This window comes from Anopheles maculipalpis, chromosome 2RL, assembly GCF_943734695.1.
Source record: "Anopheles maculipalpis chromosome 2RL, idAnoMacuDA_375_x, whole genome shotgun sequence".
In the NCBI taxonomy this organism is placed as follows: Eukaryota; Metazoa; Arthropoda; class Insecta; order Diptera; family Culicidae; genus Anopheles; species Anopheles maculipalpis.
In genome coordinates this window covers 30,724,952-30,747,119 of record NC_064871.1, presented here as the reverse complement: position 1 = coordinate 30,747,119, position 22,168 = coordinate 30,724,952, and the positions used below count along the sequence as shown (strand labels likewise).

The window sequence follows — 22,168 nt, the reverse complement described above, 5'->3', positions numbered from 1 at the left end:
TCTCCTTTTCCTTCCTTGAATAGCCCATTTGCGGTACGGTGTAGTGAACATGCAGCTTTTCCTGTATTTTCCGTTTTTTCTCCACCACCGATGAATGCATAACTCTCACCAGTAATAAGCTTCTTTGTGTGTGAGATGCGAGAAACGAAATCCAACATTTAAACCACACGGAGCTCGTTTTCTTCGGTAAGAAGCTCCTGTACATCGAGCAGGATGCCTGATTCGCGTCCATTCGAGAAATTAAGACAAGCGCAATAAAAATAAAACTGCTCCGCACGCTCCACTAAAAACACACATTCGCACGGTAGGGCTACACCATTTCTTCAAGCCCGAGCAGACAGCGCAATCCAGCCATCCAGGGCGCCGAATTGTTGGCGACATTCCAGCCACCGTCGCGCGCATATCGGGGCGAAAGTGCGGGCGAAAAAGTTCGATCGGAATAAAATAGCAAAACTATCAAAACCATGTCCCGGCAAACGATAATTCCATTCCCCCCCCCCCTCCCTTCCCCGTGCTTTTCCTCCTGCCCGATTTCACCGAATCGTAATATCTCACGCCCCTGTTAAGGCGGTGAAAACATTTACCGAACGGGGCTGGTCGGGATGGCAACGGCCGAGGACACAATTTTCAAATATTATGTTGACAATATAGAAATCTTGAACAAGACATTGTTCTCCGACAAGGATCGATTTGGGCAGACCCGGGACGGCCCGAGGGAGCAGAGAAGGTGCTGTGATGCGCCCGGGAGATATCGTGAAGAAGGCACAATGCAGCGATCGACTGTGAGCGCGTGTATTTTTCTTGTCCTTACCTACAGGATCGACCGTGCCTTATGAGAATGGGTTTTTCGTTTGCTTGGTTTTTTTGTTGTTGCTGTGTTGTCTCCCAGAGATCCAGGATTTGTGTCCAGTTTGGCATCAACATCGATTCTTTTCCGTCCGGTTATTGTATCGATCTTGATACTTGTCGCCCGCGCGCGGTTCGATTGCCGGGAGTTGTTTTGAAAGATTTTATTTTTCGTTTGTTTTGCGATTGTGGTGCTCCCGTTTCGATACATGTTTTTGCCACTGACTACCACCCACCTGCCCACCCATCCACCAAACTTTGCGAAGGGTCAAAGAGCCTGCAGTTGAAAAGGTTTTGGTCGATTTGCTTGTCGCATTTAAAATGGTTCAATCGATCGTAGCGCCCCCGCTACTGCGAGATTTCCACTTGTAGGTAGCTAAATGTTATCAAAAGGGGGTCTTCTTTGCATATCATAAAATCTTATTTGATATTTTTGATTAATCTATAGCATTCAGATCGTAAGAATATCATCTGTTTGACTAATTTAGAATAGTATTACTTCTTTCGAACAATTATTTACTTCCAAATAAACTCACGCTGAAAGACAGCATTATCTAGCAAAAAGGCCAGCATAGTCCACAGGCTTGTGTACCGTATGATGGGTCTTGTAGTAGATAATCGGGTCACAGCAGGAAGCTTATCGAATCGTAGCCAATCGAATTCCAGCTTCTCGGCACTGCAACGCTTTACGTCTTACGTTTTTCTCTCTAGTGTTACCACTACCAGGGCCTTCACCATGGCGTACGAATAGCAAACCGGCGTTGTTGTCCCTATCTCGATGCTAATACCGATGATGGCTGATACGAACGATGCGCAGCGTCTTGTTGTATTTGCCTGCTGCTTGACTGCGTTGCATTGTCCGAAAAGCATTTGCAGCAGTTTGCCATGCTATCTGATAGCAACAATGCAATAGAGCGTCATGTTGCGTTAGTAACTTTACGCGTTGTTTTTTCTTCTTTTGTTACTACTACTGTCCCTTTTCGGTGAGAGAAACGCGTGTGTGTGCCGTATGTGTTGTGAACTATCCGAAGAATTCCATCACCATGCTGCATGTTATCCTACGGCAAGGAAAATCAGCAAAGAGGACCTAATGTACAGCGCAGTGCAAACTACGTGATTATATGTAAAGATGTCTAGCAAAGCGCTGAAGCATATGCCGAAAAAAGTTCGAAATAAAAAGTAATGTAAATGGCAAAAAGCGCCAACAAAACATAATTTCCAACACACTCAACTACTACACCAGTTCGATGATTGTTTTAGAATAAATGATGTCAGCTCAGCAAGGATAAAGTTCACAATGATTCTTCCAAATTTCTGCCATGCTTTTCATCACCAACGTGCAAAACGGCAGCTCTAATTGGAGCTGTTTCTATCGTTTTAACATCCACCTATGATCCAAATCCAATCGAGACTGGCAGAAATGCTACTCAAATTAATTAACACACATATTTCACACACACACAAAATCAGCCACACACACTAACACACATAAAATAATGGTAATATTGTGCATTATAAGACGTTTGGAGTGCCAAAAACAGCATACTAAACGACGGGCATCCAGGCGCCGTGATGCGAGTGAAGGTTCGTTGCTTATTGTACGTATACCGCTCGTTGAAGTCTTTTGTTCCTTTTGTGACTTTTTATCAAATCTTAATGATTTGGTTGTGTTTGTGTTATTTTATCATCACATTTTTCACCAGTTATAATTACTTTACACACACTTTAACAAACATCAAGGACTATTTCCTATTTTTTGGCTACTTTTGACTGCATCCACTTCCATACGTGCACCCCTTTCATTCCCGTACACAAATCCAAGCTTTTATCACATTTATTCACAACGCACAGCACAACTGCACATAAAAGTAACAAAAAAAAACGCAGTGCGAAACACTTCACACTGTGTATCTTTTCTGGTCGTACATCAACACTCAGCACAATCCATACCCACAGCCGCAGTGCGGAAGCGGAAAAATAGAAGCATTTCGCGCTTATCCATTCACTCCGCATTGCTCTGATTTCACCCGCTAATTTAACGCTAATCACTTGGGTCAACATTTTGGGTGGAAGCGTTTGCGGTCGAGCACCAGTTTTCGTTGATGTGATTTTTTTTTTTGTTGGTTCTGTTAAAGCCGGTTCACCGAATTGTAGTATGTATTTGAAGTAGTTCTTCAAATATTATTTGTATGATGAAAATTATTTCATACAGTGTCTCAAATTCAGGAGCACAAAATATACACAGGGACACATTTTTTGCACCTTCTGTTTTATCATCGTATTCAAACTAATATAACTCTAATAGTAATATTCTTTACCAACTGCACTTACACTTTACAAACAAATTTTCACAAATATGCACACTCTTTCCGTAATATCAGTTGAAGACTGTTAGCACACTTCATGCGGAGCGGTTAATTTCTAAGCGTTCACTTGGCGCTCAAAACACACGACAATACGCGACGATACGAACGACGACGAGTTAGCGATCCTGAAGCATTCAACCGACCAAACCTCGTGCGGTTCGACTTAATTCAACACGATCGACAAACACACTGAACCGACCGTCAACTGGTACGATCGCGAGTACCTCGATCGTACACCGGCTTTCAGTAGAACAGCATCCGCCTGTGTGCCGAGCAAGGGCCGATCGGAACCGGTTAACCGTTGTGACTACGACCTCATGTATTACGTTGTAGTAGGTGTATGTGCCAAAAGAGTTGAGAAGAAATGGATTGAATTAAGCTCGTGATAGAATGATATGAAGAACTATGAATTGTATTGAAAGTTTGAAGTTTTACCAAAGTGAAAATGTATTTTGTAAGAGTTAAAATGTGTAAGAATGTGTTCAATTATACATCATAATTGAGTGGTTCTTTAAGAATATAATCACCAATCATTACACAGCCAAAGACACATTTCTTTTCAATGGGGTTTCACAATAAAAACGTAATTTAAGCGTGAAAAATTGTAAACCATGTTTGACGACTAGTAATAAGGGTTAAAACATCCCCCACACGAGCACTAACACACGATCGCGTTCACCCATACTCCACACGAAACCTTGTACAGGTTTGCTGAGCCATACCGGATTCTTGGCACCCAAAGCCATCCTCCAATCAGTAGCTCGCTGGGATCGTTTGTGATGAACAACAGAGACAGCCACAAGCACTTCCAGCTCTAGGCACGCAGCAGAGTGAGTAGTTCCGCAGGATTGTTCTCTTAATCCATTCCACCCCGTAGTACATATCCAAACACAGTTTCCAAGCGAGTTGAAAACTCTTTTTTCTAGCTTACTCCTCCCATTGTTGGTCGATTGCTTCAGATACTTAGTATATCACTATCACTAGATACCGTTTTGTAGTATCCTGCTCATCCTGCTAGAATCACATTTACATGCCGTTTAAGGCTGATAAGAGGTGTCTGGTTTGGTGCAATCCATTGTCAAAACGATAGCAGCGCAGAATGTCGTTTTGTGTTTTGATCGTGACACAAAACAAAAAATCTGTCTCTCGATCGATCGATCAATCGGTCGAAACGGTCACGATTGAAGGCCAAATGATGAGAAGATCGTGGAACAGAAAAACGTCGTTCATTCAGTGCTGCTTTCGATTCGATTGCTTAGACTTTCATTTCATTTATCAGTGGCAAGTGATAAGGATTATTCTTTGAATAAATTTCAATGCTTACAATTTGATGAAAATGATAAAAAATTTAGGAAAACTTTTTTTTTCTTGACTTCGTATATAGTTTAAACGAAATTCTTGACTCTTCATTCATTTATTGCAATTCGACTTAATTTAATTAAACTTAAATTTAAAAGCTTTGCTTAACATATTTGTAATGCAAATATTCAGTTTGAACTCTACCAACTTGGAAAAAATCCCACCACAATAAGAGACACCAGAACAGACAACATAAAACGAACGCAAGAAAAATAAAAAAACAAGCTCATCTGCCCCCCTTTCTTTGTCACGGCATGGGCGTGGTCGTGGTGGACATCGATTTCACCGAGGCCGGAAAAACGGCATCATTTCAAGTGTAATAAATATCGAAACAACCTGGCGCGCACGGTGGGACAACGACAGCATAACAAGAGGAAGGCAGAAAAGCTATCGACACACACACAAAACAGAACGTCAGCCAATGGTCAGCGTGAGACACGGTAAGTGCTACTGTGTCGCGACACGATAAATTAGCGATCGAATTAAGTCAACTCCTTTTATTTGTGAGAAAATACGTTGCTCCACTGTCGTCTATATGTGTTTTGAGTTCAAGATTGGACATTATTTTAAGAAAAGAAATCAGCTAAATAAAAAGCAGCTTTTGACTTATTTTGTCTTTCTCTTATCGTAGTACCACTTATTTGCTCCAACATGATCCAAAAATATCAATTAAGGTAAAAGAACCTAGAATCAAGAAGGTTTTCTCTACTTGCGTATGCTTCCACGGTATAAGTATTATTTTACTTGCGTGCGGCCATTTTGTACTTCCTTTTTGAGGGTTGATGTTGCTTCCTTTCCTGCATATGCTTGTCTATGGGTGCGTTTTTTTTTTTTTGTTTAACCAATGAGGCAATTAAATTCAGAGCACTACTTCCAAGTGTGCAGTGTTAAATTGGAAACGGTAGTTTTTAAGGCATTCCAACAGAGCAGCAGCCAGACAAGCAAACGACAAAAGCGTGACCGAGCAAGTGAACCCGTGCGTAGAATCGCTAACTATCGTTCCGTTCTCAGTCGCATGGGCCGTTGTCCGGTTTCAGATCACGATGACATCAGACCGGATCCGGAGCAAACTGCGTTGGAACGAAGAAATTAAGGGTGAGATAAATTTCTTTGCCTGCCGTAGTCCAAAGCGAAGAAAGTTTTGGAACTTTAGATTTGAAGTATTAACATGTTGTACATTGTTGTATAATTTTGTAACTTATTTCAAATTCAACTCACCGGTAGAGGTTTCCTTGAAGCTTTTAAATTAAGCTGTAATAGGCCGCATAGAACGTATGTCCAGTTCAAAACAATTACCGACTGTATTAAATCAGAGGGGCCAATTCCTAGCAAGGTGCGATCCCTGTGGGATCAGTCCACTTATGGGAAGATTCACCTCTGCCAACAAGTACAGTCATCGATCGTTGGTGTGATGATAGTCTGTAGCTGGTAACATTTTTTTTACGGACTCAATTGCCATCTTGGTGTCGGGAAGTCTGGCAATCATCTTTGTTCCGAAAACTTTTAATCTTGATGGTATGTGAGTTGCTGGACTGCCGTCTGAAGGCACGAATACGTTGTAGCAATGAAGCCTATATTCGGGGGATTCCCAGCACAAGCAATGTTTTGAGAAGCACAAGCAATGTTCTTGTGCTCCAGAAGTCATTAATGGTAAATAAGAATAACATATTAATAATAACACCTACAATTTCTTCAGTGAAAAACTGTTATTTATGTTGATTCGTAATTCAATACTTTGCTTAGTACTATAGTTTAAACTTGTAATGAGCTTTCCTAGCAAAAATATGACAACAAAGTTTTTCTTCTTCTTGACTTAACGACCTCTAAGGTCATGCCGGTCATTGAATATGGTTTACTAGCTACCGCTTACCGATACCACTTAGTTGGTTAGTCAATCTTCACTACGGGGGGACGGTCCGGATGAGATTTGAACCCCGGTCCTGCCGTTTAAAGACCGGCGCCGCTGTCGCCTATAACACCGGGCCGCCCCAATAAAGACAACAAAGTTAAGCAATGTATTGTTTTTTTATGTATTTTTTTTTTTTTTATTCATATAGGACGGCCTGGTCGTATAGCTATTTTTTCATTAATTCCATTAAGTTTCTAGTTTTATCATGCTGTAGAAATCCAGAGGTTTCCATAAACTCTTTTGTTTATGTTTCCCAACATTACAACTTTGGTGGTATTTCTCATGACCAGCCCATCGAAGCCTTTTGTGGGCAGCTCTCTCACGTATGCGAATCACAGATTTTCTTCAGTTTTGGAGATCTCAACATTGATATTACTGTTGGTGCAAACATTTGACACAAGATAGGCGAAGCATGTAGGTAGGGACGACTTCGAAGCGGCAATCACCTGTCTGTACATCATCATTGTGTAAAACTTGATTTGTTAGTGCAGCTGTTGTAGCCGAGATGTTTGTGGTCAAGGTCAGAATCATTTGATATACTTGGTAAATTTACAATTGATTATGACGGTCCAATGCCGTATTGTCATACTTGGTAAATACTAACATAACATATTCATCAGCATTACATTCGCAAACGGATTATTTTAAGTCAAAAGTTCTAGAAACTAAGACAACTTTCAGAAAAAATTGGTACAAACCATGAAATTCGATGATGTTTGGTCCTGGAGTATTCTTCCGTTCTCTGGTGTCCCAGAACCTGCACAAATACTGCTCGACTTGACACTGCGACGACGACGACTACGCCCTACGCCTGCTTCCAGGGAAACTGCACTGAGACTGAGACTGCAGAAGTCTTCTGTCTTCCTTACGTAGTCTTAGTTAAACGCATCGAATATCGTTCGGAATATTGTGACTTTTTTGTACATCAATTAATCTACCTCAGAGTGGTCTCGGTACCCACTGTATATTAAATATAAAATAACAATAATGTAATATTTGTGGGTTTGTTTGGACAACGTAGAACGAATTCATAATTATTTTGGAAAACTCATAGCCGGAGTGTTCTAGTAGCCATTTTCTTGACTTAACGACCCGCTTCTTCATGCCCAGCATAAAAAGTTATAACAAACTTGCTTTCACCACATAGTTGGATAGTCAAATTCTCACTTAGGGGGAACGGCTCGCAAGGGATTTCACTTCCGGTTCTGTCGTGAGAAGGCCAACGATGCTTTCGCCTTTGCCATAGGACCACTTACGTGTAAAATTAGTATTTTACGTTTTTATTACAAGAACAGTTAATCATTATACTGCGATTCGTAAACTAATAGTGAAGCAAAAAATTTAAAAAGCGAAACATTTCGTGTGAAATATTTCATCGTTGAGATTCGACAAATATTTCCGGCGCACACCATTTTCATCAATGGACATTTTACTCGAAAATAATCACCAAAAATGTGAACTTAAATGTAAAGTTGTAAGCTCAATGATAAATGAACATGTATTTTTATTATTTTATGTTCAAGCCGTACATAATATTCTGTTCGTAAACTTGTGTTTTGGAAAGATTACAACACCTACCAACAATCGTTTGATTCTATATCATTCCAGCTGTCAAATGTCAATGCATTGAGCTAACCTGGTCTGTACGCTGACCTTGAAGGTAAACAATCAACAAACAACAAACAGATTCGTGAAGGCATCGATAGCATTAATTCAGTTTATTTTATATAAAATATACACAAAACACATCGTAAAGTTAGTCACTTTACTGTTAAACAAAATTAGCGGTAAAACGTAAGTTTATTTTGCAAAACCGAATTCCGGCGTATAAAATATTTTAATGGTTATGTGTTTACGCTCCGTGCTCATTTGTTTACAGAACTTGTAGCTATTGAAACGATGGAGGGTTATCCATACATACAGAAAGTTGCCAGTACCTTCACGCCTTTGCAAGAAAGTACATCAAATGGAGACAATTCAACAACTACGAATGAGAGCTTTGAACAACCTGTGTACGAACAATTGATGCCCTCCACATTGGTTGCTGCCGGTCCGTACCCGCACGATGCTAATATAACAGCAGCATATAATAGCATTATAGCTAGCAACATGGTTCCAGAAACTACATCCTCCACCGGGATGTGTAGGACTGATTCATATTCTAATTCAGTGAGTGGTAATACTTGTTCGGTTCAAACCATGACATCGAAACAAACACCACCGAATCATGCACCAGCTGTTCAGAACGAAGAAGAGATTGATCATCCAAGGAATGAAGCAGTCATGCCATCTATTTGTAATGGAAATGCGCTATCTAAAGTTGATGCACATAAATCCATACCATTAAACACTGAAGGACAAGCAATGATCCCGCCGGATGATAAAACCGAGATGTCTATGCAAGAAGCCAGTGTGAATGAACCATCCAAATATCGGGAAATGGTACATTCGGTTAACACCAATGATGAAAGTGCCATATCGAGCGAAACATCCGCAAAAGAAGATAAACTCCAATACGTATCAAACAAATCGGAATCGGATAGTACTGATCAGGCAAACCCATCTAAAAAGAAAGACATCACATCGACCGACGAAAAGCTGATTGATTCTATTCACGATGAAGATGAAGAAAACAGCAGCGACACTGTGATATCTGACTCCAACCCAGAAGCAGCGGATTCGGGGCATGTATCTTCCCTCTTTAGAAATGTGATACTGGTGCAAGCAGAAACAATAACAGCCGAAGAAAATGATTCGGATGAGCGTACACCATCTGAAGCCGGTATGGATTCGGAAAGCGAATCAGAAACTGTAGATCCAATAGAAGACATTGGACGGGAGGATGAAAACGAAATGCTGGATCCCGCCGGTTTGCTAATAGACGAAACGGAGGATAATTATGAAATATTGGAAGGTGTAGCAGTTGGTCAAATGGGGCGAACCGTTGCACTGGACGCGCCCATAATTGACCCGAACGAAGTGACGCAAGAAGACAATGACGATGATGAGGAAAATCAGCACAAGAAAATTGATACCAATGGCAGAAGCAACGAAAACACATCATTAGTTGGTAAAAAGAGATCTAAGCATAACGATTCCGAGTCACCTTCGTCCGACGAAGAATATTTAGCAGATGGATCAACCGAACCGACATCACAAAAGTGCCAAATGCGCAAACGAGGTGTATTCCGTACGGGAAATGTGGAGAAGCAGCAAGCAAAATCTAAGCAAAAGCGATCAAAAGTATCAAACGACGAGTAAGTGCAATTCATTATGCATATTTGGCTATATATCAATAACTTTTTTTTTCTATTTCACAGTCCATTCGGTTCCTGTGCAAGCTCATCCAGTGAAGACGTCCCAAACGATATGTATTTCGGTACTCCAGATCGTGTATTCACGGTCAGTACTAAATTTCATTGGCAACGTCAGAAGCAAAAGGGCAATAAATATCACGCACGAGCAAAAGGAACCGTCGTACAAAAATACGACGACGACGGATCGAGCGATGACGAGGAGGACGACGAACATGCCCGACGGAGGGCAAAAAAGGCAGAAGAAATTGCACGCCTTAAACTGCCTGCCTATCAGCAACAGCAGCTGCAACAATTGGTGCTGAAGAAGCATCCGAAGCGTGATCGGTTTTATGATCGCTCGCAGGATATTCCGAACGATATTTATTTTGGAAATGTTAAAGGTACGCAACGCATGAGTAAGGATATTTATTATGAATGAATTAATTCTACCTTTGTTTTGCAGTTCCGTTACACATTCTTCATGCATCGAGCAGTAGCTCATCGGAGGAAGAGCCATGGCCCGGTGGGAGTGTGCAATCTGTATCACGCACTAGCAGCTATCCCAAGAAGAGTTATCACTCGGAACAAAGAACTCGCAAGGAAAGCGTGGCAAATACAAAATCTTCAAACTATCCACATTATCGGTAAGATGGCGTCTTTTTTACCCTGACTGGATTAACAATGAGTAATCGTAACAATTTTCGTCTTTAGGAGCTCATCGTCAAGAACGGAATCAACAAGCTCCCAGGGAGGTACAAGGTCCGTTCACCGCATGAAGGAATATCTCAAGATGGCAGGCTTCCGGCACATGCGATATCAAAAGCTTTGGCAAGGGTGTGAAACCAACCAAGAGCGTGCCGAGGCGATATTACGCTTTCTTCAGGCTCAGGGTCTACAGGGCGAACCGACAGACGAAAAGTGTCGTGAGCTGCGTAAGGAAATTCAGCTAAAAAAAGAAGTGGAAGTGTTAGACACGAGCGTTATCATTGGCAGCGGGGAAGGTAAGCGCATTTGGACGGGTTTTTTTTTTATTATTCTTCTTTAAAATACGAACATATTTTACAGGTCGTGTAACACGGCAAAGGGCAAAGAAAGTTTCCGAAACGACGACAGCTGTTGAACCAGGTGAAAATCATCCACCGAAACAACCGTGTCTTCAGAAGGATGAGCAAACAGTGGAAATTTCTGTTCCTTCCGAAGCAGTTGAAGCAGAAGCAAAGTGCGAGCAACAGCTGACGCTACAAGAAGAAAATGGCCCACCGGAAGAGGGTGTAGAACATACTTTGCCGGTTGATGGGTTAAATCATTCAAATGCACCTACAAACGTTTGATTTCTTCAAAATTCTAACAAATAATGGATTCCCTGTTTTAAATTAGCCTAGGCGAAGCCTGATTTGTTTTACGTAAATACAATTTCTCATATGTTATATCCATAATACTTGAACGTGTGCAATTTTTCCTTTGTTTTAAACACACTGAAAACTACAATCAAAACTATGTTGAATAAGCCTAGCTGTAAAAGGTTTTGCCTTGTTTTTTTTTTTCAATGCGCCATACATAACATTTATTTTCTTGAAGGATTTTTTAATGATCACAATTTATATAGTCACGAGGAATTTGTTTACTACATTTAGTACAGTAAGGATAGCGATAAGTTGGAGCATGTGCTTCCTTTTGGAGGAAACATTTATCGGAATAAAATAAAATAATGATATTGTACACAGAAATAGTGAAGATATTATTGGGTGAAAATCGTTCCTGAAATTTTATACAATTCTTTATATTACAGGATATTCTGAGATTTTTTGAGGCGTTCCTATAAATTTTTGTTCTCGTCTCGAGTTTTTTTACGTGTGTCCAAATATTTTTGTTCTCATCCCGAGGATATTTGGTACGGTTTCATATATTTTTGGTTTCTCCTACTGATTTTTTATTTCATTTTGATATGCTAGAACTTAGAGTGAATTTATCGTATGAAAGTTTATGAGTACTCTGAAGAACTCTTTAAAGCTGTAAATACAACTTGTTTGAAAATACAAATTAAATATAATATAATATGTTAGAAATACTTAAACTTTAATGGTCAGTAAAATTATGTGCAAGTTAAATTCCTAATTTAACCCTGGTAAATTTATTTGTTTAAACAAATTCCAGCTTTTCATACAGCCTCATAGCGCTCATAAAATTATTTGTTATGCATTGTTTGTTTCTTTTTGTTTTTCAATTCAATCGAGAAACGACAAACTAATACCAATTTGTCGGGTGACATTCAAATAAAAAACAACTTAAACATGCTTTATTTATGCTACACAGTTCTCACGTGTTGTACAGCATCAAAAACGTTCCCTTCCCAATGCACATACTCCCGATGGCCCACCTTATGTAGGTCACTGTCGTCGTTACGTTTTCATCTCGGAACCTCGGAATCGACAATCGCGCCTTGGGCACGAGCAAAATAAAGCGAAACGCGAGACGAAACATGTGTTTCTCGGTCCTTTTTTGCTTCCGTTAGCATGTGAAAACTGCTCAGTGCATGGTGAGAAAAAAGGCAGAGATGTTTGCATAGCAAGAAAACACACTCACAAAACGACAGTGACATACGTTCGCTTACATCACATCTACTTTCTTTTCTTGCATGCTCTTTCACCTTTGATGTCGTTAGTTTTGGACGGAATAAACATTTTCCCAAGAAGAAAAACTAACCATTAAATTTGTTTTATAACTTTGCATCATAAAAGCAAAATTTTTAAAAAGTTTTTACTCAACGAATTGTATCAAAGAAAGGAATTGATCGCATTCTTGGTGTGGCACTCGCAATTCTTGCGCATCCAGAAAAAAACCTTTTCCCTCACAAACACCGAAATACACGAAAAACAAACGCATCTGCAAACTTCACGACCAGCATCTTTCTACTTCGTTCGCTTATCTGCCGACGGTTAATCTCTAATCTGCCGGGAAAATGCACAACATAGCAAAACCCTTTCCATCTAGTACGTGCACATACACACACCACGGTAAACCTCCCGGCAGCATTGAGAACAAATACTTTCAAACAAGAGTTCAAACAATGTTTTTTTTTCTCACCCCACGATCATCATTGTATGTGTGAAAAGAGATATCCCTGTGTGGAATTATGTTGCAAAACATTATACCACCCCCCTTGCACAGATTGCGCACACATACTTGCAGCAAGCGTGTACGCTACAGCGATACGCGAAAAACGTGCGCATGGAAAATCACAAGCTAAACAACGCGCTCTCGCTATTACCAATACCGTTGCAGGTAGATCGGCGGAAAATGTACGAACCCGAACGTACGGAAAAGTGTCGGAAAATCTCCCACGGCGACCTGCCGATTCTCACAGTGCGTTGTGATGTTTTAGGATAGAAAGTTTGGGATGATATTTTTACGAATGCACAGAAGACCATTGTACACTGAATGTGGGACTGACAGTATTGTGATAAAAATAAATCGGATTTCAATATGTGAAGCACCTTATGTGGCCCTGCTTGATATCTGCGTACCGCAAGACTTTTCTTGATAAGCGGAGTCGAACGCAGCGATATTAGAGAAGTGTTTGTTATCAGTCTGTTGGATCGTTCTAGCGCTCCCATCCAATGCCGATCGTTACCAAATGTTAAGTTTAGATACGCTATACATCAGGTGTTATAGGGTACAAGCAATATTTATTGCTAGCCTTGTTTTAGGTAACAACGACGCTCCTGATCTTCTATCCTTAGACCCATTTAATGGCCCTTCCTGTAATCTTAGAACCCACGATCCCCTGTACCTAACCCCCCGTTGAACCTATTGTATGCAATCACAACGAGCCGTTTCTAGTTTGTATGCGCCATTTCATTACATTCTTTAATTGTTTAAATTTTAATTTGTCTCTAACTGTTTTTCGATCTCGACTCTCTTCATCAAACATTTAATTCCCTCCCTCCCCCTCCCTCTCACTATACCTTTTTTCTTCCAGCAACTTTTCATTTCTCTAACCAATTTTTCTTTCCTCTCATCGCATAAGCCTGCAGTACTTGGATTGCTAGAATCTAGGATTATAGCTTTTCACTTAGTAAGCTAGTTATTTGAATTAACCTCTTAAGACTTAGTTTTTAAGATAAAATAAAGAGTCAAGCAAAAGCTAAACCACTTCAACAAAATGAAAAAAAAAAAACATTATTTCGACACCACATTGTATTTACACTCACCTGATCAATTTACATTCACCTATCAATGCATCTTTAATGAAATTCTTGAATTCATTCTACACGAAATTCACTTTTCACTTGAAAGCATAAAGCAAAGTCTTCAATATATTATTTTCTTTATGATAAAAACGATCTGGACGAAGAAGCAGAGCTTCAGTAAAGCAAAAAAAAATATTTTCCGTTCAATTTACAAACGTAACTTGTTTAAAATTATAATAAACTATTCTAAGATAAAAATCCAGCTAAAACTACAAATCCCGCGCAACGCATAAATTTAAAATTTATAGTATCTGGTCAAACAGCCTGTGTAGTATCTGGGTTCTCATGTACAATTACAGTTAAATTAAATCAATAAACATTTACCAACAATCCACACCTTAAACAAAAAAATCACCCCAGTCCTACTTACACGCTACTCACTGTATATGGCAGCGCTTGCTTAGAGTATCGGGCGGCTCCATCTCTTCGCGAGTCGATTGTGGCGTGGCGTTCGGCTAACGAGCGTTTTCCCTTTGCAGCTGATGCTGTTCTGAAACGCTCCCACAGAACGTGATGCGAATTTCGCTGCTCAGTCTTCTTCAGACCGCGACCAAACGCTGACGCCCAAGCGCTCGGTGCGTGTTGTGTGCGTGTCCCGCACGCGGTAATCTCGGCGGGGTTCGATTCCCCACCCAAAACAAAACGAACAAAACAACGAAAAAAATCGCACAACGCACACACACATACCACCATACATTCGGTCGATGTGTATGTGCACTCCCCCCGCGAGGCGTAGTGTGCGAATGCGCCAGCAAGGGATAGCGGAGCCTGTTCGAGTGTGTGTGTGTGTGTGCCGGTGTGAAAACGAGAACGGCCCAACATAAACGGGGTGGCTTGGTCGGGGCCTTGGTTTTTTGAGCAATCGGCAAAACAAACGCGAAAGGATAACATAACGGGCGGATTTTCGGCGTCGGGCGTTGTTTTTTTCTCCTTCGGATGGGCTTGTGCTTGCGTGAAGTGTTCTGTGTGAAGTGTGTTGGGTTAAAAGTGAATCGCGTCAGAAGAAACGGTGAAGATAGTAAAAGCCAGAGCAGTGAAAATTCTTGAAGACCAGTGAAAACTTCTCATCGTTGTGAATTTTATTTATCCAGTTGGTCTTGTTGTTGGCCCGCCATCCAGTACTCCAAAACTCCGGCTCAGCCTGGTTAGCCCATCCGGCAAGGAACGCAAGCGAATACAAGGTAGGCAAATTCTATCGTGTAGAACCACCTAATTCGCTCCGCTGGAAACTTTCTTGTGGAAGAATGAACGCAACAAGAAGTCGAGATAGCAAACGCGTTAAGTCAAGTGTCATCCACAAGATTCTGCCCAACCGGTAGTAGCATCGGAAGGAAGAACCTGGACCCGTGGGAAGAAAATCAACTGTCAACGATGTCCTTCCCGAGCGAGGGAGAGACAGAGAGTGCGAGCAATAGATACGGTCCTCGGGATGGCTTCTGCGTCCTTGACTGCGTTTGTTCCGGTACACGGTGTTCGGTGTGCTGTCACTCCCGGTTGACGGTTGAGACGGTTGTTTGGCATTTCTTTTCGCCCTTGTTGGCACCCGACAACGAGTCTATTTTGCTCTTTGCTCGTTACATCGTCGATCCATCCCCCGTACAGATCGCGTACTACAGATATTACACGCTGTGGAGAATGTTGAAGGCTATGTGGACAAGGAGGAAGGAAAGTGAGATAAATGGTTTTGGCCGGTGATAGAAACCAGATCGATCAGGGAAGCATAAAAAGAAGATAAAGAGCACTTTTTTTCACCAATCCCATCACGATCCAAGGCGGCGGTGATCACTTCGTCTAGGGTTGCAAATAAAGCCTACTTTGATGGTGTACTGCTTTCAGAGTTAGGGCTACCCTTTGCCGTTCTGTTTAGTTTGCACAGCGTGTGCGTAGTGCGTAAAGCAACACGCTGCTTCTTGAAGATGCGGCGTAACGAAATTCCCAGGTAAACAATTATCACAACCGAAAGGTAAAACCAACACCCGCCAGCGAAAAAAAAAAGCAACTTCCTACTGAGCAAATACTTGCATGTATCGAGCAGGTTGGGCGTGTTGGTGGTGTTGATGGGGTGAAAGTAAGGTGAATGAAAATAGAAGCAAACAAGCGTACCCCAAATCGCGCGGGACGAGAGACCGGCGGGCTAGTGATTTGGGTCGACTGTTGGGGAAAATAGCGACACTTTGCCACGCTGCTGATGCTCTTCCGCTGTACGGGAGGGAACGCTGCTGTTTGCATTTTGGCATTTGCATGGTTCGATGACGGGATGCTGGGCAGGGACGCTGTTGCTTCATAACTGGTCAGAATTTAGAGCAAATTCCTAGATACTACATTTGAATTGCAAGCACGTTTTATAATCTCTTTACTGGTTCGAATGTTACTTGCGTTGGTTTGTTTAGTCGGGTTAGCGCGCTGTATGGCTGTATGGCTCGAGGGAAATAAAGGGAAATGTATGCAAAACTTGAGCGTAGCAATAAATCAGTCACAACAACATGAAGCTTGCACTTTCCTTTTTGAGGCTTGAAGGAACATATGGAATTGAAAAGAAATTGTGGGACGAAAAATATTAATTATTAAATTTTAATTTAATATCTAAGTTACTATCAGCTACGTTTGGGAATAATGGTAGCTATGGAGATTCTTTTTCTATTTCTTCTTAGCATGCCATTCCATGAATAGGGAAATACGGTCAGGATTTAGTACTCAGTTCTATGTTGACAATCGGTCTGACCCGTGGAATTAAATATTTTTTAAATAAATAGAGTGCCCCAGTTAATCTAAGAATGTTTTCTATTATACTAATATAAAATTCGAAGTGACATATCCGAGCTTGATCTAAAAAAGCTTCATTACGATTTTGATACTTTTATACAATCTTTTCCAAGAGTAATAACGTAATCGGCTGCTTTTATGTACTTTCATAAATTTACTTTTATCAGGATGAAAACAAATTATCTGTTTTAGAGACAGCTTGGATTATAGATTTCCTTGGGTACGAATTTCGTATCGTTTAAACAAACGGCTGTGTTCGTAACGGTTGCTACAAACGGATTGGAAAGCATACTACAGCCACAGTAGTTGCCGAAAATTGAGTTCAGTCCTGAACTCTTCTACATCTTACAGCTAAATCTTATCTCCGTTTCTCTACCCATTTTAGCGCATGCATTTTCTCACAGCATTTTGTCATAAAACTTGGGATTTTTGGTTTGAGCGATGGGTGTGATTTTTCACGGTTTTGTGATTCAGGCTATGATCCACTGAGTCAAAACTATTTGCATGTTTTCTTAACTTAAAATATAATATACTACAAGCTGCCTCGTAACTCAAACTAATATTTTTTTCGAATTGACTCTTGGAAACGATGGAGATAGTAAATCATTCTTCATATTCATGTATTTATTCCCGCTCAAAGAACCGTTAAACCCTTTCGATATGATCTGCTCAAGTGGAGCAAAAAGGACTACAAAGGGCACAACAAGCAAGGAAAGCTTGAAGGAAAGCTCTGAGTCAACATAGATACCAAGACCATGGACAGTGAACACGATTAAGGGAGAACGAATTTAAGGAGTACGTAAAAGTAACCGGACTTGTACACGATTATTTATTGTTGTTTGATAACTTAAGGGATCAATAGAAAAAATAAGGTGTTCTATCGCGAATCTTTCGGACGTGTTTTGTACAGGGAAAATTATTACCAGTTTGCCAGGGATGTACAAAAGTGAAGAGAGTTTTATTAGCTAAATTTGCCCTATTTATTATTTTCTGAGCGTCACTCATGCCAGTGACACTCATGCACTACACACTATAGTCAGGATTCTGTCTCGTGCGTTGTGCGTGAACATAAGGCAATCACGATGATTAATCAAATTGATCGTGAACTATTATATAATGAATAGAATCATTCTACCTTTAGCCTTTTATTTGTCCTGATGTATATAAGCAGGTCCCGTTTCGGATTGGAGCATGTTGAGCGGGATGAACAGTAAAAACTGCTGGCACGATGCTTCAGAGACGAAAGAAGAACATAAACCATTTTCGATTGAAGATGTTGTATTGATCGCGATGAAAATGATTTTTTTTTTGTGTAACATTAGATTCGACGAATTTGGGAAGCTTTTTTCACGAAACAATATCTATGCTTCGTTAAGAAATTGAACCATCTACTTGTGAGTATACACTTATCCCTTCCTAGTTACTGACGTCTCCTCAAAATTATCATCAACTACACGATAAAGGCCTACGATCTATTTCATGCGCGTTGCTCCACGGACCTAGAATTGCCTTGGAAAATCAACTTCTGTTTGTTGACTTGCTTCCTTCCGCTTCGGATACGCCAGGTTATGTACGGCCAGCTACGGTGCGCTGAAACAAACAAATCTCACCCGGATCGGAGCCTTCGATAACGCGAGGAAGCATTGGTTCCGGCATTTTCCGACGCCGTGTTTGTCGTGTTGCCGAGGCAAACAACGTCGATGGCCGGAATCGAGCACCAATGTGTTTGTGTGCAGACACACCGTTTACGACAGTGAAAGTCAACACAATGCTAAGCGCGGAATTTCTTTGTCTGCTCTTCTATCTCTCCGCTTTCATGCTGGGTGTTGTTTTTATACCGCTTCCTTCAGTATATCATATCCGTAGATTCCATTTTATGATGTTCGGAAAGTTTAGCAGAAGTTGTAAGGAGTGCTCACAAACCAACGACCGACCGAGAGTAGACTTTTTCCTTTCATCATCCGTTTTGACGCCAATCTGCTTTTTTATGCATTAGATTCGGTGCTGTGTTTGTAATTCTTCCACTCGATTACATCGTTCGCCAAACAGCTCAGGTGAGTAGCTGATTGATGGATGTTGAATCCTTGACAACGGAGCAATATCGTTGAAGCAGTGCCAGGCCCGTGCGCCCGGGCCGAACGCTGTCGTGAGGTGCGAACCGGGTCGTTACATCCGGCTGAGTCGAGAAGAGCCTAGTTGATGCTACACTTCTCCATGACATAGCAGTCCCAAGTACCTATTGCCGGTTGTTCGGAAATACTTTCGGCGCTACAGGACGACTACTATCGGCTGTAGCTCAGTGTGTGTGTGTGCGTTTGTAGCGCGAAAGAAAGTAAAACGAATGAAACTGTAATCGGAGCTCAAGTGCCACAAGTAATGGTACATTCATATGCAAATATTATGCAAAAGGATACGCATAATGTTGGGCGTGAGCTTAAGCTCTACGTGTAGGTGGCACGCTGCGATACGATGCCTAACGAGTGTAATTATTGAATCCGGTCAGGCTTGGTTGTAATTATTTTTTATCGAGCCACCGTGTTAGCTGCTTTGCGCGACACATTGCTACCCCAACGTGTGCATATTTAACATTCCGGCTAAGCCTTCGCTTTGCAATAAAATCGGTGGCATTCATTTGCGTAAAGTAGACATAAATTGCTTGCAGAGGAATGCATTCATAACGTACGTTTTATTGCTAATGAATGTGATTTTTTGGACTTAATATTTTTATCAAAGGGGCATACTCTCATCACTGGTAATGTGAACGTTATAAACTTACCTTTAGAACTAATGAAACAATACTTTTACTAAGTTCCGTATAATATTCAATAATCTGCTCTCAAAAATTTCTTCTGCTTTCAAAATCTTTCTGATGCTCAACGCATAATATTTTTATCAGTATTTTTCATTACAAAAACATTGAATAAAAAAGTAGGTATGCTGCCCCTACCTGTATTTATCTCGTTTTAGAAGTAACACATAAAGGAATGATTCGCGCTTCGTGGTCTTCGTCCGGCGAAGATAAAATACTTGGTCGATCGCCTTCTGCGTAGTTATTTTTTATTTATTTACAATTGAATATGACGGTCCAGTGCCGTATTGTCCCGTCTGCATAGTTATTATATACCTTTTTGAAGGACGCATCAACATCAATCACCTCATTTCAGCTTCATCGTCAGCTGATCAGATACAGATCGTAGAGCATGTCGTTTTCGCTGCTCATCCATTGGGTGCATCTTTCTCTGTAACTCAGCAAAGAGGAATTCGTCAAATTTGGAGGCTGCACAGTCCATGTGGTGGAGCACTGGATTTTTTTTTTTTGCAGTCCCAGCTTCAACCGCGACAAGGTATATTGAGTGGAGCAGCTTCCGCAGGCTTTTTGAAGGGCTTTTGGCATATAGGCTTAAAAAGCATCCAAGATTTTATTAGCTCATCAGCACAGCATCGCACATTGAAAATAAATGTTTATTAGCAGGGCCTTCTTCTTCTTTTTTGCGAGGATATATCCCGGTTCGGTACAAGAGTCCAGCTTCCTGGGCCCTCCGGTACTATTCCGTGATTGTGAAACACGATCCCGTTAAAGCTTTCAGGACCGGCTACGTATGGTCATATGTCCTATATTGAGCCATTGGTGGTGTCAACATTATTTAGGTTTTCACCTCGTTGGTACCATATCCGAAGTTTTGTGCTGCCTTTTTGATTCTTTGCTCCTGATACATATAAGAGTCTAATCTATCAGCGTATACCACAGTCTAGATTAACTTAAAGGATCGACTCTCCAGCATCAGGAGACAGTGCAACCCCCGACAGTTGTCTTTCCAACATCTCCTGACATATTGGTTATAGTCATTCTTATAAACATGGCAAGCTTTACCTTCTGGATTCCAAATGAGCTTTTTGCATTTTCCACTTTAACCCTGGCTATGCTATCATATGCGACATTAAAATCAATGAAGAGAATGCAGGAATAAAACTGCTGATCTGTAATATGAAGATGTGTGATATGTTTTAATGATCATTGCCGAATGAAGTCTCAAAGAGGCCCTTAGAAGAGAAGATGGTGAGGACTCATCGAACATCGACAACATCGAATCTGTTTACCGGTGGTCGGATGGCTCATTTCCAGTTGGAGTCATTTAAAGTTCATGTCACAGGAGTCCTTTCAACTCACAGGAGACATTCAACTCATACAGTTATTTTACACCACCACACACTTTGTGTAAAGGAACTCAAAACATCATATTTTACCCTTTAAATGCTAGTCATTTCTTTACCGCTTAGAATGGAGTCACAATCATGAAGCTAAATGTTCAATCGACAAAGCAATCGATAAATTGAAAAACATTAAGCATGAAAAAGTCAGCTTAGTTTAATATACCATAAACATTCATTGTGTGCACCATTTCACGTTACCCTTAAGCTCATACACAAAGCTGAGCATAAACATGCAGCAAAACTTCGCCCCACCCTTCTTATCAAACTAATGAACGAACTTTTAAATTGAATAATTATTTCCACCCTGCTTACTAATGCGCGCCACGTTTGTTCTTGCTTCATCGTGGAACGAAATGCATTCGCGAGGCTCGTTGAACCGACTGATTGCCCGTTCGATTTAATCCCGGAGAATTTTTTTTCTGTTTTTGTTTTGCAATTGCAGTCAGTCGCCTTCGGCTTACTGCAGCCGTTTGTTCTTGGTAAGCCTGCGATCGGGCTGGTAGCAAAAACTTTCTGGAGGCCACCGCTACTACTCTACTGCTGATTGGATATCGATTGACAGGGAGGAAACAGTGCGGCTAAATGAGAAAACTCGCCCCCTGGCAGCACGGGTAGCATTCTCATCAACACATCACGTACCGCTTTACCCGGGGTCTGCTGTAGAAACAGGATGTTGAAATTTAATTTCACTTCATCTTGGCACCCACCTGACCGTGATAGCCCAACCAACCAACGCGCTCTGAATTCTTGGTGAAAGAACGCAGTCAAGTTGTGAGGATGCGCTAGAGTTTTCTTTCCCGCTTTTCCTGAAGGAAATTGCGTTGTCATGGAAATGCACCTGGTGCTGTGTGCCGGCATTGGCTGACTGCGTTCATTGCGACTGTAAACTGCATTCCAAGCGTAGGTGATGGTACGGTACAGAGAAAAGCACCGAATGAAAGTTATAACAGGAAAGTTAAACTGTCTCCGGAATGCTTGTGAAGTAGTTGATAATAATAATGTGCAAATGTTTGTTTTTTTTGCTCCACTTAAACAAAAGATTAACAACAGTTGATTTAGATGAGTGGATGAAAGCTTTGCTCAGTTAATCGGATCGCTGATGATTGTGAGATAATTTGCGGACAAAAGGAGTGCCTGAAAAAAATAATTCATATAATGTACAAATTT

At 41.0% G+C, this 22,168-nt stretch overlaps 4 protein-coding genes across 4 annotated transcripts in view; 3 read left to right on the top strand and 1 right to left on the bottom strand.

The window, feature by feature from the left end:
- LOC126558885 (heme oxygenase 1) overlaps positions 1 to 22,168 on the bottom strand; it is a 536,918-nt gene that overhangs the window by 321,129 nt on the left and 193,621 nt on the right. The gene's annotated exons all lie outside the window — the stretch shown is intronic.
- Positions 1 to 22,168, top strand: part of LOC126557160 (zinc finger protein 853-like) — a 379,636-nt gene that overhangs the window by 316,786 nt on the left and 40,682 nt on the right. The gene's annotated exons all lie outside the window — the stretch shown is intronic.
- On the top strand, positions 8,380 to 11,107 carry LOC126566360 (HIRA-interacting protein 3-like). Its single transcript, XM_050223251.1, has 5 exons — positions 8,380 to 9,737; positions 9,801 to 10,177; positions 10,240 to 10,420; positions 10,488 to 10,777; positions 10,842 to 11,107. Exons 1-5 carry the CDS (start codon positions 8,380 to 8,382, stop codon positions 11,105 to 11,107), a joined length of 2,472 nt encoding a protein of 823 aa, XP_050079208.1.
- The window catches only part of LOC126558173 (WSCD family member AGAP003962), a 40,348-nt gene continuing 33,369 nt past the window's right edge, over positions 15,190 to 22,168 (top strand). Inside the window, exon 1 of the mRNA XM_050214138.1 lies at positions 15,190 to 15,207. The gene's annotated coding sequence lies outside the window, so the exon portion shown is untranslated. The remainder of the gene's footprint in view (positions 15,208 to 22,168) is intronic.